Genomic DNA, 26,474 nt, shown 5'->3' with positions numbered 1-26,474 from the left:
GGTTGATCAGTTTGTCAATAGCTAAAATAAAGGTCCCCCAATTGATGCATCACTCCTTAAAATACCATGATGGCCCTTTATTTCAAAGTGGAACCTTTTGACATTTATACTTGTTATTCTTGTCTGTGACATGTGAAAACACTCGAGTGGATATGAAAACTTTTTGCTTTTTTTAGTCTTCAAGGCTTATTAATTTTTTTTCTTTTTTTTTTTTTTCTTCTTCACATTCCTGTTTGAAATCCTTATTTGACTGAGCACTTCCTTTAGTTTCCTTCAAATTTTATTGATGTACCCACCATTCTGTCAGTTGTACAGGAAGCAATTTGTTCATGCCTACTGAGTGTTGTTGTTTACATGAGCCTTGTTATCCTCATGCTTTAAAGAAAAAACAATGGGGGATATTGTGATTAGTTCTGTCTGTCTCTCTGTCCGTCTTTCACACTATCTTCTCAAATGGTTGTGCAGAAATTCACGAAACTTTGTAGTTATGATCACGTAGCAAAAAGGTGTGAGAGCTGTATCATTTTGGCCCTGTTCCCTGGGGTCTTGGGGTAGGGCCAAAATGATAAATACCAAAAAGTATAATTGTGAGCACATTTTAAAACTTTTTACAGCACATGCGCTGTATACAATTGCACCGAGTTTGAAATGTCCCCGGTGTCCCCCCCCCCCCACGTGCCTCAAGTGAGCCAATGACGGCCGTCCGGTAGATGGCAGTGCGTAACCTAGACAGAAATGGCAACAATTGACGGAAATACCCGAGTATTTCAATGGAAATTTGTGAAACTAATGTGTTATATATGTGAAAACCCTTGAATTTATTGCTTGATGGAAAAAAAACAAGAACGCTCCCCTCTCATGTACGAACGAACGAAAGACGTCATTTCCGCCCACCATGGCATTTCGTGCCGAACGCTGAAAGCTAAGTTCTTATGCCATCATTCTCTTTAATATTAGCCATAAACAAGTGTTTTGTCATGCATTAGTAGTTGAAATGTACTTACAATTATGGCAGATATTGGTGGCAAAGTGATAAGTGGTTCTTTCAATGACATTGGTGTACTCATTTGCTTCACCACACGTGCTGTAGTGAATGATTTCACTTGTTTTAAATGAAACTTTGTATATCAATAAACATTGGGGATGCATGAAATATGTAACAATTTTTTTTTTATTATCCCGCCCCCCGGAGGGAGGTAGCGGGATATTGTAATCGTCCTGTTTGTTTGTCTGTTTGTTTGTCTGTCTGTTAGCAACTTTACGGCAAAACAGCTTTCGCAAACACTATCAAATTTAATCCACAGGTGGGCAATGAACCTTGGACGACCCCATTAACTTTTGGGTCCAATTGGATCAAAGGTCAAGGTCAAGGTCACAAAGATCAAAATCGTTTTTTGCTCATAACTTCGTCAAAATGATCTGATTTACTTCAAACTAAGCTTATAGTGAACCTTATTATATTTGTCACTTATAATCCTACCCATTCCTATAGTGAAAATGCATATTTGTGAAGATCGGTAGGGTCCGAAGTTTTGGGGGTCATGGTCATCGGTCAAAATTACAAATTTTCCATTATAAATCAAAGAAGGTTAGGAATATGCATGTTTACTATGGAAGACATGTATCAAGTCCTTTATTGGCTTTCATTTGACACCATGACCTTTGACCTTGTGTGGCCTTGAAAGGTCAAAATCATTTTACGGTCATAACTTCGTCAAAAATGATTTAATTGACTTCAAACTAAGACTAAAATATTCCTTATTATATTCCTTATAATCAACATTCAGGTTGAGGATGTATCAAATTTTAATTTGATCCCCAAAATAACTTTATGCCTTTAAATGGGTGGTATTTGTTGTGCCTGGCACCACTTATTATTATTTAATACAGTGGGGACTTAAGTGGGTCGTTCATGCTCCAAGGTGTGAGGACTTAGGGTCACATGGGTCAAAACAGAAGATTTATTTTTGTAATTCAAAACTTGATGTTGGGTCATTCCTGGTAGAACCTTTTGCCATCTTTCAACTTTGCTTTTGGTGGGAAGCGTGGGGATTTGCGATGTCGTGCCATCAACTTAACTTCAGTTGTAGCTGTATACTGTAATGACGAGAAACGAATGCAGTTTCTATTGTGGTGCAATATTTTTCTTGTTGATCGACTTCTGTTTTTTTTAAAAATCTATTTATTTTGGTCTGGCCACAGACTTGCTAATCACTTGTTGAATGGCTTTACTCAATCACTGCGAAGATATTTCAATTTCTGCAACTTGTTTGATGATTATCAAAGTCAAGAATGACAGTCGCTGTTGATGTGAATGGATGCTTGATACTTATTAGGCTTGCGTTTTCTGCTGAAAATTGTTTGATGTTCACATGCAGCAACATGTACCACTGAAGTGACTGCTTGTGCAGGAGAATTGGATGAGCAGATGAATACTGGTGGTGCTCCAAACTTCGACGATTTTACTTCATCCTTATCAAAGGAGCTTGAAGCACTACAGAGCCCTGTAAAATTTGAGGTAAGAAGAAAGAGTCTAGCTGCTTAATTTTGTTGCAATTTGAGTTTTTCTTGGTATGTATTGGCAGGGTGGTGGAACCACGCTTGTTTTGTTTGTTTATTTGTTTGTTTATTTGTTTATTTATTGATTGATTGAGATCACGCTGAACAGCACCATTTTGCAAATGTCCTCACTCCCTTTTCTGCCTTAACTTGTACTCAAGATGAATATCATCAATGAAAAGCGTTTGGACAAAGGGTGTAGCAAAAGGCACAGAAAGTTAAATGTACCACTGATAATCGTGTTTGATTGAATACCGTCGAAGGTTGAACCCTAAAGCAGCACGACTCGCTATTTTTCAATAAAGAGCTCTTCTCGGTGGTCAACTTTTCCCATCCTATGATGCCAACCCTTTCACTACGAACACCGGCACTCGGCCTGCTTCTCCATGCGATTGGAGAGATGACCATTTTTAACAGTGGTAAAACATTTGGGAAGGAACTTGTGCATGTGTCGCATGCACAACAAAGACAATTGGTGCACATCAGTGTAGTTTTTGGATTCATTACAACAGCATTGGTAAATCGTGAACAAATCAGTGCAATAGATGAGATTTGTCCCTGTGATCCCAGGATTAGGTGGGTCTTTCTGTTTGTCTGTGTTTTGTACCATTATTTATATTTGTTTGATATTCTTTATTATATTTATAAGATAATGTGATACTTTTTGTAACAAATGAATTGCTTAAAGCCGCTGTCACACCTTGACGATTTAGCCAGCGTATGCCGATTTATGAAAAATTTGTCTAAAACGCTGGCACACGTCGAATACGTTATGGGTACGTTTTGTATACGTTAAGAGCACGCTGAAAAACACTGCCATACGTCATATTACGCTGGCTTTTAACGTTGTACTTTTGGGTTGTCCTCAAATTTTTGCATGCTTTAAATTTTACGCTGTATGACTCACACGTTCCGCTACGCTGGCCATAAGTTGTAGGCACGTTATGCGATCGTTGACACACGTCGACACACGTTACTTGTAAGTTACTCAGAAGTCGAAACGCGTCGAGGTAATGTTTAGCGTACCCGAAACTTATTTGTAACCTATGAGTAACGTTTTGTAAGCATGCTACACTAACGTTGTTCACACTTCAACACGTTACTTGAAAGTTCCTCATACGTCGAAACGCGTCAAAGTAATGTTTAGGGCACCCGTGACTTATTTATAACCTGTGAGTAACATGCTTGGGAATTATTTGTAAAGCATGTCCTACGCACAAATACGTATGTCGACGTATTTGACGTCTTCAGGACGACCACAGAACTTACTGAACGCGTTTCTAACTTAGAGATACCGTATAATGGCGTATTGGCAGCGATTAGGGGAATTGGTATATAAAAAGGGGCTTCGCAGGAGGAACCCGTCTTTTTATTAGACTACGTGGTGAGTACATGTACATGTCCATGTCATTCCGAGAGATGGAGGATACGGCAAGGCTGAGACGACAATACCTACCTGTCCTCGAACATCAACATGACCTCATCGAGTTGACACTGCCCCAGTTGCGTGCCAATAGAGCCGGCAGAAGAAGACGTGATCGGAGGTGAAGGAACTGGGTCAGACCATGGATCGGGAGTCAACGCCATTACGGCATATATGACCAGCTCATGGTGGAACTCCGGAACGAGGACCATGCATCCTTCATCAACTTCCTGCGAATGCCCCCAGCGATGTTCGACGAGCTGCTAGCCAGAGTGGGTCCAAGGATAACCAAGCATTATCATTAAATCATTTCAATAGTCGAGTGGAAGCGATTTAACTCGTTCAATGGAAACTATTTCAATTGCCGAGCATCAGCGTCCAAAAACAATAGGCGAGTGACAAGCATTTATTAAAAGTGAAGTTGCAGCCTATGAATAGAAAACCTCACGTAATCATCGACGATGCGCTGCCACGCTATGCATACGTTAGACTATCGTTGGGCATAGGTTGTGGACGCCTAAAACGCGCTAATCAATCGTTGGTATAACTTATCTATAAGTTATCGAAGCGTTCTGTGTTCATTACTAGTACATTATGCATTTGTCCAAGTCGTTTTGAATACTTTACAAACTGAAAAAAAAAAATAGTTCATCGTGGGAATGAGAAAAAAAAAATTAGCCGAAAAGAACATCGAACAATGGTGCAAAGTAGTCTCCTATTCGTGGACGCAACGAGGATCCATCATCACCCACACCCTCCCCATCACGCTCACCTACTACTACTGACATGGACCTACGACTACTACCAATACTAATACTACTACTACTACTGACACGCTCACCTAATACGACTACTACTGATACTACTGACATTGACATCTACTCAACATGGAGTCTGGAACACTGACGGGTTCCTCTTGTGAAGCCCATTTGTACATACCAATTCCCCTAAACGCTGCCAAATCGCCATTATACGGTAGATGTAAGTTAGAAACACGTTCAGTAAGTTCTGTGGTCGTCCGGAAGACGTCAATCAAAGTCGTCTACATACGACAATGTGCGTTTGAGATACGCTACTCATAGGTTCAAAGCACGTTACTCATCAGTTAAAAAATTAAGTTTCGGCTATGCTAACCATTACCTCGACGTGTTTCGACTTGTGAGTAACTTACAAGTAATGTGTGTCAACGATTGCAGAGCGTGCCGAGAACTTATGCCAGCATATGCGGAACTTGTGAGCCATACGTCGAGTACGTCATAAAATTTTCAGCATACTTGAAATTTCACGACGTACTAGACGTACCACGGAATATGACAGCGTACTTCATTGTTTTTCAGCATGCTCCTAACGTATACACAACTTACCTATACCGTATTCGGCGTGTGCCAGCGTTTTAGACACATTTTTCATAGGTCGGCTTACTCTGGCTAAATCGTCAAGGTGTGACTGCGATGTTGACACTTCCAATTCTCAGGCGGTTATGATTTAAATTGGCGTGCGGCAGGGTTTTAACAGGCTACGCCACGAGTTCGTCAGCGATACGTGCAGCGCGCTATGCCCAAGTTAAACTATCGTTGGGCATAGGTTGTGAATGCCAACAACAGGCTAAGCATTCGTTGGTATAAGTTATCTCTAAGACACCGAAACGTTCTGTGCCTGTTACTAATATGTTATGCATACGACCAACACATTATGAATGCGACCAAAACTTAAAAAAAAAAACTCAAAACTTCAGCGTACACCAACGTTTTACATACATTTTTATGCGTTGCCATTGCTGGCTAAAACGTCAGGGTGTGACAGCGCCTTAACATAATGCAATACATTTGACTGTTTTTTATTTTACAACCTTTTTTTGTTCTTTTCTTTTTTCTTGTCTGTGATATTACATAAGCATGTTATTATGAGACCCCATGCTTCAAGCCTTCTTGTTGACCCAAATATCCCTTACTCCACCAGGCTCAGAAAACCTCTGGAGATGTATCAAACAGCCCTTGGTCTGAACCACAGAAGGAATTTGCAGATGCAGAACAGGTAGAAACTTTCTACAGGATTACACTGCACAACAACGATTTAGCTACTGGGGTGGAAACATATGTTCTACATCAGTAATTCTTAACCTGGGGGAAAATTTGCGGATTTCAGGGGGAAAATTATTTTTTAGGTTGAACAATTTTCAAACTATTTATTGTGTTGAATACGTCGTCCGAATATGCTTCCCAAGCGATGAAAAATTAGCGGAACAAAAATTCACTGAAAGTGAACGTGCTTATTTGCAACACTATAAAAGAAAATGTCATACTACGACAGTCAACACGACAGATTTTAGGAATGCTAATGTTAAAATAATATCAGACTGTTAATGTTAAGCAATAAATTGTGTATCAATATTTTAATGAAAATATTTATTGGAATAATTTGTTTAAAAAAAATAATTTAGTGTTAATAATGTGGTGGGGGGGGGGTAGGGGGAATATCATTATTCAGCAATTTCAGAGGGAAACAATACTAAAAAGGTTAAACCCTGTTCTTGATAAAATAGAGTATGCTGAATCTGAAGTCGGAATTTTCTTAGCACGTCAGGATGTTCAGTTATACATATGGTCCAATTATTGGTGCTTGTCCTGGTGGGTGATTGGGTGATCATAAATTATTCTTTTTGTATTTTTGGTTTCAATTATAGCAATACAACTGATGTAGAATTCACTTTAAATTATTTAAAATGGATGAAAACTGACGAAGCTATGAATTTTTAAGTGAAATTTTCCATGCGGCATTACAATTTTTAACTAACCCTAACCCTTATGAAAAACTTTGTAAAGGCATCGGATTACGACGGTAATGACTTCCGATATCTCGGAGAGAAGTTTGGCACACAGAAAACTGATGCTACTCGAAGCAAACATTTTTGTTGGGCCCCAGATATGACAACTGATGTGTGATCCTGAGTTCAAAACTAAACTGAACCCACTCGAGTTTGCAGCATGGGCAGCATTTGTGTTGGTTGTGTAGAACTTTCTTGGGAACCATAGAGCTGAACAGCATGTGGAATTAGTGGATAACATGCTGAAGGCCTATCAGTGAATGGGCTGTTGGATGCCTCTTAAAATGCACTTCTTGCATTCTCATCTTGATTTCTTTCCACCTAATCTGGGTGAGGTAAGCGCTGAGCATGGCTAAAGGTTCCACCAAGACATTTTGGTCATGGAAATTAGGTATCAAGGCTGGTTCAACCCAAACATAATGGGTAATTACTGCTGGTTCCTCCAATGGGAGAACAATTGCACACACAAGCACAAGAGCAAGTGTCTCACACAGTTCTGAACACATCTGAACAGTGCCTACGCTGACTATAGTGAAAGGAAGAGTGTAAACTTCAAGTGTTGTTTCTGAATCACTCACAATGGGGCAGATTTCTCTATCAAGTTTACACCCTCACTAACATTACCATGTTTTATTTACTTATTTTTCTGCAACTTGTTTATGTTCTTGGTTTGTATACTACACATTATACACTGAGATCAATCTTTGTTTTCTAAATATGACGTGAATGTAATTATGAAGCACTGATATTAGATGTACAATGTGGCAATCTGCAACAATATAGTATCTAATATTGTTGTGGGGCCGAGTTTCGGTGGCGAGCACAACCGCTAGATGGAGCAGTAGAGTTGGCACCACCGAACACCCGGAATTTATAGGTCGTCACCCCGGATAACTCCGGAGCCGACGGGTCCCTTATCGGACCGAAGATCGCCAATAGGTCAAACACGTGGGATAGGGTCGATTGCCAATTTCAATTTACCGAAATACCCATGTCGTTCAAACTACCGGGGAAATTCACCCTCGGCGGAGCTCGAGCAGTACAAGCCGTTAGCGTGCTCGAACCATGCGTAACCCGAGAGGATGGTTACTGAGGTCCGTCGGTCCAAATGCACAATTTGCCGCTTCTCAATTTCCCAACACGCACCGTGCTGAACCAATGAAAGAAAACACAGAAACAAGCTGAAACATTTAACAGGGGATTTATTTCTGGGGCGGGGGGGGGGGAGGGGAGAGGGTGAACACACTAAGAGCAGAGTTATCCGACTATAAGAAATGAAATGCAAATTATGTACAAGGCACTTAAACAATTACTACTTATAGACTAGGCCCACAGACACACACATCATAAGAAATGATGGCTGCGGCCTTTATTTGGCCCTTCAGCTCAGGAGGGAAGGTGAGCCGAAGGGGAGAACCTGTCTCGCACCTCTTCGCCTCGTGCGGTTTTCGATGATCCGGTTCGGCGGGACTCGAACCCGCAACACAATGCAATGATGGACGCCAGCCGGTGTGAAGGTGGATCAGACAGAACGCCGGCAGGCCAGACAAGGCGACCAGGCGACGAGGCTGATCAGGCGACGCAACCTTCACTTCAAGACAGAACGCCCCGAACACTTATTCACCCCTTCTCCAGAGGGGAGGAGCCGCCTCTTTGGACCTGCTCTCGCTCACTGGACGGTTTTGGCGTGCAATTGCGCTCTTTGCCCCCGTGATTGGCTGAAAGGTGTGCCAAGTCAGCTGATTGGACCGGCGTGGCGGCCGTCACAGTGGACCGCCCCTCAAACGGGGAGAGTAACATTGTCCTGCGTTGTGGCGCTCATTGGCCAACTGACGGCAACCTCGCTCGCATCCCCCTGATTGGTCGAGAGCTGCCACAAGGTCCCTCCTTGAACTCCGCCCACCGCGAACTCCGCGCTATGACGTCGGGTTGAGGAAGCGCGATGAAGGCGTGTTGTTGTTATTACAAGTGTAAAAATCGTATCTATAAAATAACATCGCAGCGCATGTACACTTAATTCCCATTTGACATAGGGGAAAAGGAGCTATCTATCTACAATTACTTATCGAAATAACTGAGCTATGGGGACCTGAATGTTGAGTGCTCATGGCTTCCAGATTCGCAACAATATGACATGCTGGGTATCATTAATATATGTACATATTTTGAAAACCTGATGTGCTGGATAAATTATGACTACAGGTTTGAAATCGGTTGGCCAGATTTAGCCAAGAACATCTGCATTTTCCCTTGGTAGCAGATGATTTTTTTTTATATTTTTTTTGCCAAATTTGCATGCACCTGCCTTGCTCCTTCTCTCACACAATCACCCGCAGGATGTGATCCCCTCTGAACTGCTGGCCCAGTTTGTGTCCATGACAGACCCAGCACGTGCTCAGAACGTTGACACAGAGATAGCACGGCATTGCGCATACAGCCTTCCAGGTGTCGCCTTCGCACTTGGCCGGGAGCACTGGCGTTACTTGAGGCGCACGTTCAGCTCTCTCGCTGCAGACATGCAGGTTTGCACTGAAACCCCGTGTGCACTTGATGCGCATGTTTGTGTGTGGGAAGTTTTATGAAATTTTTAATCTTGACTTTGCTCCGTGCACTTAAATGAACTGCACGTGTTCTGCTTGTTTTGAGATTCACTTGAATGATAATTTTCTGTTTTGTACTGACTGACATGTTGCTGTGGGCCACGGTACATATGGTCAGTGGAAAGTCCGCCGCACACTAGCCTTTTCCATCCATGAGCTGGCGCTCATTCTAGGGGACCAGGTCACTGCTGCAGACCTTGTACCAATCTTCAATGGCTTCCTCAAGGACTTGGATGATGTCCGTGTCGGCGTTCTTCGACACATGCACGATTTCCTCAAGGTGTCTGTTTCCTCACACCCCCACCATGCCCACACAACTCCTCTCTGTCTTTACTTGTGTTGGTGTTTCTTGTTATTCCTTTTTTTTCTTTTCCACCCCACTGAGATATACGTTTTGGTAAAAACATGATGATGCAAGCGAACTTTGCGGAAGATTTAATGTCTCTGTCTTTCAAGAATCTCTGAATTTGTTTTAATAAGTCTCCTGTGTGAATTGATATTTCAATACAAGATCTAGATTCATGGAAGAGCCTTGATTTTTTTTTCCGTTTGCAGAGACTGACAGGGTAAAATCCAATAAAGTTATTCTGAAAACAAATCTTAAATTAATTCAGTTTATTAGGAGCAGAGTGGGGTGATGGGTGGATGTTTCCAACTTAAAAGCTGCCGTGTACGACTGGCATGATTTTATAGGAAGCATTTTCAGATCATATAGTAAGGATGGATACATATTATTGGGATTGAAAGGGAGGGATGAAACGTAATTGGTGAGTTAGAGTGCGTGCTTGTTATTTATTGGATGATTACTTCATGTACATGAAGCGAAAAGTGGGGTTAAGCATTTGCTTATTTCCATCCATCCGTCCATAAACGTCAGTTTGGTCGAGGAACATCTTGATTTCAATTGGAAGTTATATTTTGAACACAAATCAGAAAACAAATCTGCAACTTAGTAGTACTTTGGGTCTGAATTTGGCCCGATCACACATACGCATAGAGGAGTGATAGTTTTTTTTTTTAATAGTTTTTATAATTCTGTCCATTTAGGAGTCAAAATTGGGAACCATTCAAAACAGGAAACTTGCTGTTTTTAAGGACATCATAAATGACACAAACAGGCACAAATCACTAATAGAAGGTATTTGATTTAGGGTGGTGTAATAGCTGTGCATCAATGGTGGTAAATTTCTGCAATCTTTTTTGTATCTGACCTTGACAATCTTTATTTTATTTAAATTGAGTTATATGCTTGAACATTGTAGAACACAAATCTCCTTCCTACAGCTTCCAAAAACCTCCAGTTTTGCAGTCCTTGGATATGTTAATTAAGGTGGTGTATAAGACTGCTTCAACGGCACTAAATTTTCAGATTTTAAAAAATTATCTTGTATACGACTTTTAAGATCATTATTTTATTTCAATGAATTGTATACTTGATCACTGCTTGGGTCAAGGTGTTCTATGAACTCTCTAGTTTTGCATGCGTCAGTCAGCAGATTAACGTTTCATTGCACACCCTGCTCACCCAATTGGCAAATGCTCTGGGCAATGATTTCTGTAGTGTTTTTATACAATTCATTTCAGAAAATATCACTTTGCATTTTTGTTTTTTAATTTATGCAATTCATTGTCTTAAACCAGAGACGAGTCGATTTTGAGTTCAAGTCAAGGCCGGGACTTCCAGGGAAAAAGTTATCAACTTGTATGCCCAAAAATTCCAGTATTTTTTTTTTGGCAATCTCATCTGTATTTCGACGATTTTTCACTGTAAAAAAAAGTTTCTCCAAAACTGCACACATACGCATGCGATTACTGACATTTTGCTTTGGCCAATGATCATATTTTTAATAAAGTGTGGCTTTTTTTTTTCTTGTAGAATTTCACTTTGACTCGGCTCTTCAGAGATTATTTGACAGAACTTTATTCAGTATTTAGTGCAAGCAATCAAGATCTAGATTCGCAGCACCCATCTTCTGAAGCAGCTGCGATTAACATGAGTGGAGCATTTATTGGCTGTGCTCATGCTCCGGCTGTAGATGGTATCCCTTGTGCATAAAATTGCAAAATACTTTTCATAATTGCACTATCGTACACAAAAATCAAGCGATTTAGTGAAGATTATATTTTAATTTGACCTACCTTATAGTGCACACTATTGCGTTGTATTTTATGTGTATAGTGCACACTTTGTTCCCTCAATTTCTCTTTTCAGTAAGCAGTGCGTATTATACATGGAGATTACAATGTCTACCATAATCATGAGCGGTACGGCCCAATAATAATGTACAGTGCTTTAACCTTACTAGCAAACAAGCATTGAGAACAAATAGTTTGTTTTTATTTGCAAACTGAATTAAAAAAAAAAATCAAGTGCATCACTCTGAGTGCAAAGCCCATGCATGATGTCACAACTCCAAGCCGAAGTAGATATGCGAGGCGTGCCCACATGTCGAGTGCAAAGGAACATGACATTGTTTACCCTTCCCTTGGAGTCGAGCTGCTCATCACGAGTGCTGACTGATTCCAGAAAAAAAATTCTCACACTAACTCTGCGCAGTACAGATGGCAAGGTTTTTTTGTTTGTTTGTTTGTTTGTTTTTTCAGACTTTTAAGTAAAATGTTGGGGATGTGCACTGTATATGTGTGACTGCCACATTCGGGTTTTTTTGGTTTTCTATACCAAGTCATGAATTCTGTCTGTTCTATGATTGAGGAAAATCACTGGCTCTACAAATTGCACTGACATGATGCCCTGCACTTTCCCTTCCTTCCTTTTCCTCAGCTCCTTCCTGAGCAGAAACGTCGTGAGTACCTTTATCATCTGCAAGAATTCCTTGTCACGGATAACATCCGCAACTGGCGCTTCAGATATGATTTGGGAGAGTGAGTTGAATGTGCGAGGGAAGGGTTTTTTAAATATTTAAAACGTGTCTAAGTCTTGTTGCAGATTTTGAAGCACAAACCAACATTCATTAAGATATTAAAATCAAGTGAACTATAATTGCCTTATCAAGCTGAAACCAGTTTAATGAGAAGTAGGCAAAAAAAATATTTATTTATATTTATTTTTGATACATCTACATATGTCTTGGAGTTTGATACAATAGTGTGGTAAATCGCCATATCAAGGGTCTGAAAGGATGAGAAGGACAACCAAATTGAGGTGGTGGTTTCACAAGAAGGGAGCAATTAAGTTGAGGTGTGGAGACAAGTTGCAACTTATCGGTCTGATGAGACTGATGGCAGTTGATGCATCCATGACCCTGAGGTGCTTTAGAATGACTTGCATGCTAAGAGAGCAAATGCTGTAAGACCATAATGGAATAGAGAGGAAATGTGCAAGAGCAAATGGGCTCCAATCCCAGCCTTCCTCATGGGAGATGTTTTTGTCATTCCTCCGTGACGAAGTCGCCGGAAGCATTGTTCTCTAGTGCTTCCGTGCTTCAGTGACGCGTTTTCGTTACCGCAATAACTTTAGAACGGCTAAAGGGATCCAAGTCAAACTTGGTACAAGTATGTATAATGATGTAAACATGAACTACTAAGATTATGGGGCTAAGAGGTCAAAAGTCAGAGGTCATGTTCGGTAAAAATTCTGTTACCAAGCTAACTTGTGAACCAGTGGTGGGATTTTGACCAAACTTGGTATAAGTGTATATAATGATGCAAACATGAACTGATTCGATTTCAGCATCAAAAGGACAAAGGTCAGAGGTCATGGCAGGTAAAAATGTGATAGTTGAGAATGCTGAAGGGATTTTAGTCGAACTTGGTACAAGTATGTGTAAACCTTTAAGTGTGTGCAGCCATGTTAGATTATTTGTCACTAAAAGGTCAAGGATCAGAGGTCACATTGAAACTCGTGTTCATGTGATACCTTTCACGATGGGATTTGAACTAGGCTAAGTACATGTACCATGATAAACATGTTCACATTAGATATTGAGGTCAAATGGTGTTGAGGTTTTAGGTCAAAGTTGGAGGAAGCAAAGACTTGATGTGGGTGGAGGTTTATCGGTTTATGTCTAGTTTTACCTTTGGTGGATCACAATATCCAGAGCCGAGAGGCCAGATAGTGTATTTAATTTAATTTTTACCTCCACCACCTAAGGTGGATGAAGGTTATGTCTTCATCTCTGTCTGTTTGTCTTTCTGTGAAAAGGATGTCTCAAAAAGTTGTGGACAGGTTAAATGTGACAAGGAAGAATTGATTCATTTTTGATGAGGATCAAGATGTGAGAAAAAAAAAATTCAGTTTTTTTTTTTTACCATTGGAGCGATTAGGGGTAAAAAGTATAAACAACACGACATCTCAAACTTATGGACTGATTTGGATGAAACTTGGGTGTATGACAAGGATAAATCGATTCTATTTTGATGAAGATCCAGATCCGGATATATATATATATATATATATATATATATATATATATATATATATATATATATATATATATATATATATATATATATATATATATATATATATATATATATATATATATATATATATATATATATATATATATTTTTTTTTTAAAACCATTTTTTTTAACGGATTTGGATGAAACTTGGTGAATGAGTTGGTTTGGTGATGAAACAAGCTGATTCCATTTTTGCTTCAGATCTGGATCCAGATCCGGCCTATCGGGATGCAAAATATAAACTGGTCAGCCTAGCAGAGGTATGCGCTCTACCGAGTGCCGTTCTAGTTTTGTTTTGTATATGGGGTCGAGGCTTGTAGAGGGGCTAGAACACAGAATGGACCAGGACATAACAACACAAAAAGAACAGTGGAAAGAGGGGGAGGAGGGGCCACATAAATAGCAGGGTATATGGACAAAACAGAGGGAGAATTGTAGGAGTAAAGGACATTGGGAAGAATGAGAGCAATGGGAGGAGGGCACAGAGGGTGAATAAGCTGGATATAGTCACAAACTCTCAATCACAGAAGTGAAAGGGAAAACGGGAAGAGGCAGGAATGCAACAAAAATAGAATCGAGGGTGAGGGAGGGGGTGGGGAGGGGGGACAACATGGAAAGAGTAGAAAAGGTAATAGGTATGAATGGAAGTGAATAGATGTAAGGAATGGCAAATGATAAAGGAACCCCCACCCCTCACCCCTGCAACTCCCCCTCCCCTATGACCTCTTGTAGCTTCTGCGCTGTGTCCACTTACTTTTGAACTCACATGAATGGCTTGTGGAGTTTGTGGTGAAAAATACATCTAACCATGGTATCATTGGTATCTCCCGTGATGAGGCTGAGTCTTTGGGACGCTCACTTTCTCACTGCAAGCAGGTCGGTGGTCTTTCTGTCTTCCACCATCTCCTCTCGGGCCTTGCCCCTCGCACCCCCCCCCGGCTCTGTCCGTGATCTGTCTCACCCATATTTCCGCAGGGCGCTGAAGGTCTGCCAGCAACCCCCTTCTGGTAAAACTACGAGAATCAAGAATCACTGCTCACCTTCATTTTTTCATTCCTCCTTTTTCCCCACCTTCAGAACAAACTCCCACACTCTCTTCAATCCCACTCTTCCCTCCAGGTCTTCCAAACAGCTGTTCACCACAATCTCTTATCTTCCCCCATCCAAAACAATAATCTTTTCTATCCTCATTAATCCACCCCAAACCCACCTCCTTCATATTCCCTGCTTTCCTTCCTGAAAGTCCCTGTAGTGTCCATCTTGTTTACCCCGTGTACCCCACCCCATCCCCCTTCCTTCCACAGATCGCATGTCTTTTCCCCACTGTTTTCTACTTCCCTCTCCCGTCCCTCTTGTCTCCTCTCCTTGTGAAACATTGTGTGTGTTGGCTCTTACACGAGCCTCGACATTGTACATTAAAAAATATAAATGAAAAAACGATTTGGTGCTGCAGATAGCTTATGAAACGTGCGCACACAAATATTCACCTCCATATGACTTGTAGTTTTATAGTAGGCTCTCAAACGGCAGCACACTTGAATTGAGAGTTTCTGGATTTCATTACGGCTTGCTGTTTTCGAGAGTACATTAAACATCAACACAAGTATCATTTGTTGACGAAGCATGAGATGCTTCTCAAGTTTAGTCCTCCATTGCCTCTTCCTTTTGAAGTGTGAGCTACCAAGCATTTAGGCCGAAGTCACATTTGCTCTACGGCGGCCATACGCCCTCTGAATTGACAGAAACGTGCGGCGGCCACAGAGTTTCTGAGGTGGCCTCATGGTGGCCCGACTCCGTATGGCTATATTTTACAGGCCGTAAGGTCGCCGTGGAATTATAACGTGGAGTTATAACTTTTTTCATTTCTACGTTCGCCGTAGCAATTCGACAAGCCGAAAAAAAAAAAAATGGTTAAAACAAAAAATTTAACACATTCGTTACCGTCCATCTGGCCACACATTCGCCTTAGGGTCCCCCTGCGGTCGCCTTGCGGGCGCCTTGCGTCTGCCTTGAAAATTCTATGGCCGCCGCAGGAACGCCCTAAGGTCACCCTGTGACATCAAATCAAAGACCGTACGGCAACCCCACGTTTTCGGTCTCCACAATTTATAAATACACTGTGCAGCTCCCCGAAAAATAAAAACATATGTGACTGCTACATTGTGTGACCGTGGAAATACTGCGGCCGCCGCATAATTGCTAGTGGCCGTAGATTTTGGAGACCCCACGGCCGCCGTGGCAAATGTGACTTGGGCCTTAAAGTTCATTGTTGTCTGTTGGAGTAGGTGAGGAAGTAATTTTTGCTCGTTTAAGAACATTTTTATGCTTTAGACCATGTACTTCCGAGTGCATGACCACAAAGAGGCTGATGCTCCCTTGTTTTTCTTGCTCTTCCAGGCAGCTCATTTTGTTGCTGAGGCTTTACACTGCACCCGATGTGTACGATCATCTTTGTCCTATTGCAATCTGCCTTTGCGTTGACCATGTTGCTGAGGTGCGCTGGATCTCTCATCGCCTGGTAAGATCTCAACCAGAAACATCGGATAACTTTACTCACGTCGGCCGAGTAATGGACCATTGATGAAATGGGAAACTTGGACTGCACGGGACAAACGTTGAAACTAACCGGCAATTTGATCACGGCCCTTCGTTCACACGTAACAGCAAAATTGCAAATCATTCGACCAAATCGGAATATTAGCAAGGCAGTAAAAGGAAATGTGGATCGCTCAAGTAATTTTAACTATTATTGTCATGCTTAAGTTTTCAATGTGTAACGATGGAGCAGCGGCTTCGTTCATTTGGGAGATTGCAGACTCGTCAAGTGAAGCCAGTTTTGATAAACGGCCATTCTGGTTCCAAAGTATCCCTGTAGAGTGCTGCATGCGAGGACAGGGACTGGTAGATTTCGCATCTTTCAAAATTGGAGATGAAACATTAAAAAAAAAAAAAAAATTTAATTGTGCCTTGGGAGAGGGGAGGGTGGGTAGGAGGGTATTAGATCAGTATTTGGTGATAGTCATTGACAACCTAATTTCCTTGTATATATGGGGAATAGCAAACTCTTTATTACATACTAAACTGATGTTGATATTACAAATTATGTGCTATTTATGGGTGCAAGGATACACCTGTGTCATGACACAGTGAACACCTGACGCTACAAAACCTAGTGCAACACATTTAGCCTTTGATATCAAATGAGAATATACATTAGTGCACTATCTTATGTCTAAAACAATATTTATTTGCACCTCTACCTCGATGCTGTAGCTGTTGAGGCTGTTGACATCAGACATCAGAAAAGTATCTTGTTTATACCGTGTTTTGAATGTTTACACTTGTATTGATAAATGTCGAGGCAGTGCAACAGTATGGAATCTACTTTTCTTCTTCTTTTGTTTTATTGATTTTTTTTATCTCCCGCTGCGTGGCGAAAGGGGGATATTGTTGTCACCCGGGTCTTCTGTCCGTCGTCCGTCTAGCTGGCTGAGCGTCAACATTTATAGCTGTGAGTGCAATAACTCATAAACTGTTCGCCATATCGATTTGAAATTTGGGTCACGCATGAACCACCTGAAAAGGAAGAACCCTATTGATTTTGGGCGAGGCCGGATCCAAGATTGCCGAATGGGGCGGTCGTCCGTCCGTCCGGCTGGCTGGTTGGGCGTCAACATTTATAGCTGTGAGTGCGATAACTCATAAACTGTTCGCCATATCGATTTGAAATTTGGGTCACACATGTACCATCTGAAAAGGAAGAACCCTATTGATTTTGGGCGTGGCCGGATCCAAGATTGCCGAATGGGGTGGTCGTCCGTCCGTCCGTCCGGCTGGCTGGTTGGGCGTCAACATTTATAGCTGTGAGTGTGATAACTCATAAACTGTTCGCCATATCGATTTGAAATTTGGGTCACGCATGAACCACCTGAAAAGGAAGAACCCTATTGATTTTGGGCGAGGCCGGATCCAAGATTGCCGAATGGGGCGGTCGTCCGTCCGTCCGGCTGGCTGGTTGGGCGTCAACATTTATAGCTGTGAGTGCGATAACTCATAAACTGTTCGCCATATCGATTTGAAATTTGGGTCACACATGTACCATCTGAAAAGGAAGAACCCTATTGATTTTGGGCATGGCCGGATCCAAGATGGCCGACTGGGGCGGCCATCTTAAAAAAAGTTTTTTTGTGATAAATGGAAAAACGCTTATCTGATTTCAATTATTTTTCAATGGTGGGGGATTCCCCATCTCTGATGGTATATATATATTTTTTTGCTAATTGCAGAACCAGCACTAAAAAGTACTTGAAAGCTGCATGCACTCGGTGCAACATCAATTGGCAAGTTACATAACTGCCTATTTAAAGGTGTCTCGATGCAGCGCTGACTGATTCGCGTCGCCATCAACTCCTATGCTGCACAAAGCCAATTGCATCCGCATCTTACGATTGTCACACGAAGGAGGCATAAACACCCAAACTTGCTCGACTGAGTCAATTGATCTGCTTTTGGAACTCGATTATCACCCATATAAACTGTATTTTCACAAATCAAATGCCACAACCATGTTGTGTTCAAAGACCGTATTATAGTTCGCACCGTTCATGCCATCAGTCGTATCATCGTTGCCAAAAAAAAAACTACCATGTGATGTCAGATGTTCATGCACTGCCATTTGATGTTGTTGTTGTTGTTGTTGGTCTGTCTGGTATGTGTGTATGTTTGTTTTTATTTTTTATACATTAGGACTGAGATTAATTTAGTGAATGCAAGTCATTCACAGTTCTCATGTAAATGCATTCGGCTATTATTGCATAATGCTCATCCTCCATGGATGGTCTCAGATGGGGGAGATCATTCGGAAGCTGGCTGCCGTTGAAGACCGAGGCTTGGCAGACTCGCTGCTGTCCACATTTTTATTGCAGCTAGTGGAGAAATTCTGTCACAGTGGCAAGTGGATCCAACGCAAGACCTTCGTTCATATTTGTCAGGTGTGCGTCACCATTAACAGGCAATTTTAAATTCCTAACTTTTGTGGTTTCAATAAGTTATTGGGTTTTTTTGTTTTGTTTTTGTACTTTTGGAGTTTATTTACAGATGTTGAGAGAGTGCCATGCTGGAATGATTATGAATGAGTTTTGTGGTGGTAGCTGGCAATTCTGTTTTGCAGACCGTGCTGGATGAGAACTGCTTGCCCATGGAAGACTTTTCCCGGGTCCTATTGCCATCTTTGTTGTCTCTTTCCATTGACCCTGTTGCAAACGTTCGTCTGCTGCTTGCACGTACTCTACAACGGGCTCTGCAACTCCCAGGCAAGAACCATTCTCCCACCAAGTCCCTTCGCATTTCTTTGCCATTTTTGGTCCCCATTTGCTTGTTCCTATAACCAGATATAAATTCTGACTCAACCCGGGACTCGAACCCAAGGACCTCATCACTTGAGTGGTGACGGTCCACTGAGCTATTGAGTCTTCGGATATCCTCACAAATGTCTCGCACAAACACAGCAAGCTTTATAATGGCCAACACCGTGTGCGTGCGCGTGCGTGTACGACTAAATATAGGTAGTTCAGGAGATATGTTGTATGGAGAGTAAAAGCATGCTGATCCACAAGAATAAAATTGTTAAAATCCAAACATTTCAGAAGAACGCTGTCTTCCATCCTCAGAGGGAACAGACACCAGACGTGTAGTTGCAGGGACTTTAGCTGCACTTTATTAATTCATAATCTATTCCAAACCTCATGCTGATTGGTCCCCTTCACAGCTCAATTATGGAGCGTAGCCATTCCCATCGGACATAATAGGTACAGCTGTCTCTGCAGCTGCACGTCAAGTGTCTTATTGTTACCTCTGAGTATTATTCTGAAATGTCAGGATTTTAACAAAGAATTTTAATCTTATGGCTCAGCGTACTTTTACTCTCCGTAATGTAATGTGTGTATATGTATATGTATATATATATATATATATATATATATATATATATATATATATATATATATATATATATATATATATATATATATTTATTTACGAATTCGCGCCCACTGGCGTGCGAACTGCCGTCTTCTACTAATAGTAGCAGCTCGCCCACCGGACGGACAATTCAGTCGTGACCCTCCTGGAACTACCGCCAGGAACCAGTCACGGGTGGGGGTTTAACCTCACCACAGCCCAGTCCGCATTCTACCCGCGCGAAATAAGGTGAATTGCTGAATGTCGATATACCTAAATACCCACGCGGGTAACCTACCGAGGGGCTGCACCGCGCCGCAGGTCGGCTTGGGACACGGACCGCTGAAGCGGCTCGTTCCGTTCTAAAGCGATAACCGAGCGGTGTTATCGCCGACCTCGACGGATCCGATTCTCTTTAACGGGTGTTTAAAACCCACTACTCATTCCACGATGCAAGATGGCTTTCAAAAGGGAAATAGGACATGACGAACGGGATACATTTCACACAAGGACATTTATTATAAAGCACACGTATTACACACACAACACAAGCAAGGCAGTAATGCAATGTACAGGCAAGAAATAGAAAACAAAAGCAATACGACTGACTAAGCAAGGGTGTATTTACAGCATAGTTACTTAGCAGGTTCTACTTACAGGGACACTGCGCCACAGCAGTCATACAGAACAAAAGAAATGGAAAGACCTCCTCACAGGCAAGGGGGTAGACGGGGTCCGGAGACCTTTATGGTCGTGGGCCGTGGATGACCGAAAAGGCCCACGAGACCGTGCAGGTTACCTGCACCCTCGAGGTGTCTCGGTGGGCAGGTCGCGACGTCTGCTCCCCACGGCAGCTAGCGTGGCCGCGCCTGACTCCGGGCCTTGCGACGATGGGCGGTAAGCTCTCTCCGGCGCTCCTCGCCAGACGCGCAGGTTCGCACCACACAGCCGGCAGAGCTGCGCCTCCCGTCTGCGTCCCCGATGCGTCGCCCGGACTCGCCACCGGCCCGCGCCTTCGCCAACAGGTCGCTCAACAGGACCACCGGGAGACAGGGGAAGAAATCAGCGCCAAGACAAGAGGGAGGGAGAGGGATCACGACCCGACCTCCACGAGAGAGAGAGAACTCGACCTCGACCTCGACCACCAAGAGAAGAGAGAGCCCGCGTGCGGTCCGCCTTGTATAGCGCGGGGCTCCGCCCTTCGCTCCCAGTTTTCGGCTCCGCCTCCCTTCGAGAAGCTTCCCGGAAAGGGGCGTTCCCTCACTCCGACTGCCTCACGCCGTGCATCCACCAATCGGCAGTGAGCTGCCATGCCCCCTTTCCTTCACGCCAAGCGCGGGGAAAATTGGCGGGAAAAACCCCACAGGCTCCGCAAGAGCTTTTGTTCTGCAAATCCTGCCCGCGTTCTCGGACGGTTCCCGACGCGGAAACCGTCGTAGCTTGGACTGTGGAGGATGGCGTTCGGAAGCGAGGGTAGTGGTGAAGATGGCAGTGGTTGTTGTGAGGGAAATTGTAGCATGGTTGGCGTTGTGACGTACTTGGTGGTGGTTGTTGTCTGTGTTGGTTTGTTGCGTGCTTGGCGTTACGGCGTACTTGGTGGCGGTTGTTGTTTGCGTGTAGGTTCAAAATAACGATAGGTAAAGAAAAACGGCTATCTCAAAGGGTCGCAGACCGGTGAACACGAAGAAATCCCTCGAAACAACGGTGGCGAAAGCTATCTGAACACTCACTTACCGGCATAGCTAATCTAAGGAACCTTTATGGTGTATTGCGAATTTCCACAGCCGTAACTATATATATATATATATATATATATATATATATATATATATATATATATATATATATATATATATATATATATATATATATATATATATATATATATATATATATATATAGTCGAGGTTTGTAGAGGAGCTCTAGAACATGGGATGGATCAGGGCACAACGGAACAAAACAAACAGCAGGGTTGAGGGACAAACTGGAGAGAGACTTAGAAGGTAAGGAATATGAGGAAGAGGGGAGAACATGGGGTGGCCAAGATGGTTACAGAAACTCTCAGGAAGTTGGAAAGAGGTGGCTTGAAGAAGATTAATGGGTAGAAAAGAATATAATTTTGGATGGGGGATGATAAGAGATGGTGGTGAACAGCGATCTTGAAAACCTTGAGGGAGGAATGAGGTTGAAGAGAATGTGGAAGTTGATTCCACAGGCAGGAGAAAAGAGGAACTAATGAGTTGAGGTGAACAGTTATTCTGGATTTTGGGAGTTTCACCAGAAGTTGGTTGTTGGCAGATCTTGAGTACCTTGCAGAAACCTGCAGGGAACAAAGGGTGCAATATCACAGATGAGGAAGTAGAATACAGAGACCACTGACATGTGTCTGATGGGAAAATGATAGGCCCATAGACTAACCTTCATTGAGGAAGGTTCCAATGATCTTGAAGGCCTTGCCTTTCATGGTCTCAAGCTGAGCAAGATGTGAGGCAGCGGCACCAGCTCAAAGGGGAGAACAGTACTCCATTAAGCTGCGGATGAAGGCAAACCTTGGTAGGTGAATTGGGGTTCAGGTCTGCCAAGGAAGGACCTTGCACGATGGAGGATGCCCAGTTGGTGACTGCCTTTGGAGGCCAACTTAGAGATATGGATTGACCAAGAAAGATAATGGCTTGATAGTGAGGCCCAAGAGTTTGAGTGACTGAACTTCAAGAGAATTGTTAATTGTGAGGCTTGAAAGACATATTCCAAGTGTTTGACCAGCTTTTGATTTTGTCAAGGACTGAAGAGAGGCAAGTGGCTGCTGCCAACCTAACTGGAGGATGGGGATGTAACAGCAGAGGGTGGAGTCATCAGTAAAAGAGATGGAGGATTTTCCAGGGAATCAGGAAATCAGGAACACTGCCTTGGGACACTTCAGCCTTGATGGGGAGAGGAAATGAAAGGATCCTGTTGCGAGCCACTGGTTGGCGACGAGGATGGAGAAAATCCAGTAAGCCAAGTGTGGAGTTGGCCTTGTATTCCATAGGCAGAGAGGGTGCCAGACTGTATCGATTGCTCAAGATGTGTCTAGAGAGATGGCCCTGATCTCATGTCTGGCATTGAGGGCCTCCATCTATTGTGATTGCAGAAGCAGCATTTCCAGGGTAAAGTGACCTGATCTGAATCATAACTGGTTGTCAGAGAAAAGGCCATTGGAGAAAATGAAGGATTTGATGTCTGTTGTGATGTTGAATCCCATGACCTTGCTGATGATTGGAAGTAAGCTGATGGGTATAGATTTAAGGGCATGAGTTGTTTTTTAAAATCTTTTTAGCTCACCTGGAACATAGTTCTCATGAGCTTATGGAATGGCGCATCGTCAGTCAGTCAGTCTGTCCGTCCACAAATACTTGCGACAACTTCTCTGAAACTATACATACGATTATGATGAAACTTTGCCACAACGTTCATCACCGTGCTGTATGTACCAAAGTTTGTTCATGGCATTAAAAAAAACAAAAAAAACATGACCTGAGGAGGATCGACAGGGGTTGCCCCACAAAATAGGTATTTGCTTTCTTAGAAACTGCACATGCAATTCTGTTGAAACTTTACCACAACCTTCATCACCTGTGATTTACAAAATTTGTTCATGGCATTCAAACAAAAAAAAATCAAGGTCTTAAGGGGGCTCTACGAAGGGAGTTTATGGGAGGGTTGCCCCCCCCCCCAAAGAGTTACTTGCTTTCTTCTCAAATGCACACAATTTCGATGAAACTTACCCATAACCTTCATCACCAATGATGTACCAATGTTTGTTCACGCCATTAAAAAAAATTGAGGTCTCTGGGGGTTTGCCTCCCAAAATCGTTGCTTGCTTTCTTCTCAAACTACACACACACATAATGCTGGTGACACTTCACCACCACCTTCATCACCCGTGCTGAGCTAAAGTTTGTTCATGACATTAAAAAAATGGGGTCTTTGGAGCTCTACGGGGGGATGCCCCCCAAAATAGGTATTTGCTCTCTTCTTTGAAACCACACACACAATTTTAATGAATCTTGACCACAACCTTTATCAGCCATGATGTACCTAAGTTTGTTCACAGCATGAAAAAAAATCCATAGGTATTTACTTTCTTCTCTGTTACATGTTTTGTCGGTCATCCATGCCTACCAGTGGTACCCTGGTTATCTTATTCAGCTGCTACCAGGTGAGTGCCCAGGGGTATTGCCCCTATGTTTATGTTATGTGGTTGTTGGCTGACTTCAAAGCAGATGGAAGATGACCAAGGTCAAATGATATGGTGAAAAGGCAGAAAGAGGATGTGCAAGAGCAGCAGAGCAAGTTTTTGGGAAACGTGAGCTGATGCCATCCATTCCAGTTGCAGCATCAGAGTCGAGGGTTGCCAGAAGCTTTACCTTCTCAGGTGCAAATGACAGAGTCCAGAAGCAGTTGGATATAACTGGGTAGGGTGGGTACAGAGAGCGAATGGTTGGGGACATACAATTTGTCAGCAAACACAGAATTGATGCATTCGGCCTTCTCACGAGCGGAGTCGGCTGTGGTGCCATTTGAAGTGAAGGAAGGGATGGAGTGTGAGCATACACCAGAGACAGACTTAACAACGTGCCAGCAGGTTTTGGAGGAGAGACACGTTTGAAAGCTTATTCTTGAGATTGGACAGATGTTGTTTTCTTTCTCTCCTGAGAGTGGACACACACTTCTTGTGGGCTTTGTAGAATGATCTGAGGTTGCCCTAGACTTTTCTGATGTTGCTCATGTTGTTGTCCCTAGATTTTCTCTCTGACATAGAGAGCATTTATCAAGATGTGGCCCAGACCTTGGCAATGTTACAGCGAGATAGAGACCCTGATGTAAAGTTTTTTGCCAGTATCCCACCATCAACACTGCAAAGTTCCACGGACGATGGTGGCACTTCCACACGGGCCTCCTGCTGATGTCCCAGTCGTGTGTGTTGACTCGAGGTTGGACTATTCTTTTTATCCTGTCCTGCTGGTGCTTTGGTGAACTGCAATATCTGATGCAGGGGGATTTTTCTTTTGTTGTTTATTTTTATATCTCAATTTTGTGCCTGCCTTCTTGTGAATTTATAGGCTTGGGCTTGCAATAGAACTGCTTGAAGGTATAGAGCAGAGGGAAATGTCTTTACATGAAAAGGAAAAGTGACAAAGTTTCATGTTTTGTTATTCTGAACAAAAAAATCCAAAGTTCCCTTGTGAATTTTGGACTTCCTACATCATCTCGATGCTGCTGTCAGAACCTTGCCGTAAGAACGTTTTGTTTTATGAATTTTTTTTTCCAAAAAAAACTGTATAAATGTCTTTGGGGCGTTCTTTTTTTTTTTTCTTCTTTTTTTTTCCTCGCCAATGCGTTCTTCCAATTGCTGCCGATGTACTTTGGATGTGTTTTTTTTTTAATTTTATTTTGAGTGAATGTTTCGTTTTTGTACACCTATTCACTCCTTGATACAGATTCTTAATAAATTATTTCAATAGGGTTGCTTATGGCATTGTGTATCTTTTTTTTGTTTTTTTTAATTGTGGTAATTGCATTTTGTTTGCAACTTTTGCTATCCGCTTCTAGACTGCTAGTCTAAGCAATGAACGATTTAGGTTGGACAAAAATGTTATCAAAACTTTCTCACCTGAAATGACTTCATTGGCGATATGTCTTATCAGAAAAAAACCCCACCCGAATCCTCCCATGGGAAACCTCGTTTTGACCTCAAATCCAAGATGGCCGACATTGTACAGGCACAAAACTTAAAATGGACCTAATTTTGGAAAGAAACAACAAAGAAACACTTTTAAGGTGTCATTTTTAACTAATTTGAGGACCCCCATTCGTTTAGTGATACTTATAAGATCGTTAGATATCAAGGTCATATGTCAAGGTCAACGTTAAACTTGACCAAAGCAACATTAAATTTGACCGAAATTGTATCAAGAGTTATGCCAAAATTATAGTTATTGATAAAATATATTGGTTGTTATTGCCACATGTACCATTAAGATGCTCATTCATTTATTAATAGTTTTGAGGTGATTGGATATCGAGATCATATGATAAATTCAAGGTCAAGGTCAAATTTGATCCTAATTTGATCAAAATGATGCAAATCGACTCAAAATAAAGTACATTGGATGTATCATTTTCAATGGACTCTTTCAAGATGTCCATTCACTTATTTATGAGATTGGCATAGAGATCATAATCATAGCCAAATTTAACCAAATAAGTAAGAATCCCAACAGATTTTGTGACCTTGCAGTGACATTATTTTGAAACCCGTGTTAAGGTGTCTAATAACAAAGTTTACTATGTCTGATCACTTAAATGATATTGTATGAGTGATCATTTTTTAAAGTCAAATTGCAATGAAAATCCATTGTATTATTATTGAGATCTACATCCTGGTCATCATCATCCTGATTGTCCACATGTGGCACATTCATGCATGTTATTCACCTGCATTGGCCACAAGCTGGTGTGCACTGTAGTCCATTCTTGCGGCAGGTGCATGTTTTTTGTCACACTGGCCACCACAATTGCACCGAATTATCTTGAGTCGCTCTGGTGCTGCTGGCTGAGTCATCCTGATGGGCACAAGACCACCGGGAGTGGCTTTCCAACCCCAAACTGCAGAGGCGATATCATTGCCACGCCATCCATGCACT

General features: G+C 42.2%; 1 protein-coding gene across 4 annotated transcripts in view; it reads left to right on the top strand.

The window, feature by feature from the left end:
* The window catches only part of PPP4R1 (protein phosphatase 4 regulatory subunit 1), a 66,943-nt gene extending 41,650 nt beyond the window's left edge, over positions 1 to 25,293 (top strand). For 3 of the 4 annotated variants that reach the window (XM_085892653.1, XM_085892652.1, XM_085892654.1), the window contains exons 12-20: positions 2,379 to 2,518; positions 5,942 to 6,016; positions 9,143 to 9,328; positions 9,525 to 9,686; positions 12,189 to 12,289; positions 16,228 to 16,348; positions 18,675 to 18,821; positions 19,001 to 19,142; positions 24,571 to 25,293. In XM_085892653.1, coding sequence (XP_085748779.1) covers positions 2,379 to 2,518; positions 5,942 to 6,016; positions 9,143 to 9,328; positions 9,525 to 9,686; positions 12,189 to 12,289; positions 16,228 to 16,348; positions 18,675 to 18,821; positions 19,001 to 19,142; positions 24,571 to 24,734 — 1,238 coding nt within the window. In that variant the 3' untranslated portion in view covers positions 24,735 to 25,293. The remainder of the gene's footprint in view (positions 1 to 2,378; positions 2,519 to 5,941; positions 6,017 to 9,142; positions 9,329 to 9,524; positions 9,687 to 12,188; positions 12,290 to 16,227; positions 16,349 to 18,674; positions 18,822 to 19,000; positions 19,143 to 24,570) is intronic. The other variant, XM_085892655.1, reaches the window with a different exon arrangement.
* Positions 25,294 to 26,474: the final 1,181 nt, after the last annotated feature.

Source organism: Eptatretus burgeri, chromosome 8 (assembly GCF_056783735.1).
Source record: "Eptatretus burgeri isolate ZD-2024b chromosome 8, Ebu_testis_v1, whole genome shotgun sequence".
Lineage (NCBI taxonomy): Eukaryota > Metazoa > Chordata > Myxini > Myxiniformes > Myxinidae > Eptatretus > Eptatretus burgeri.
Note: the sequence above shows the minus strand (reverse complement) of the source record. Positions and strands in the feature narration are given on the sequence as shown.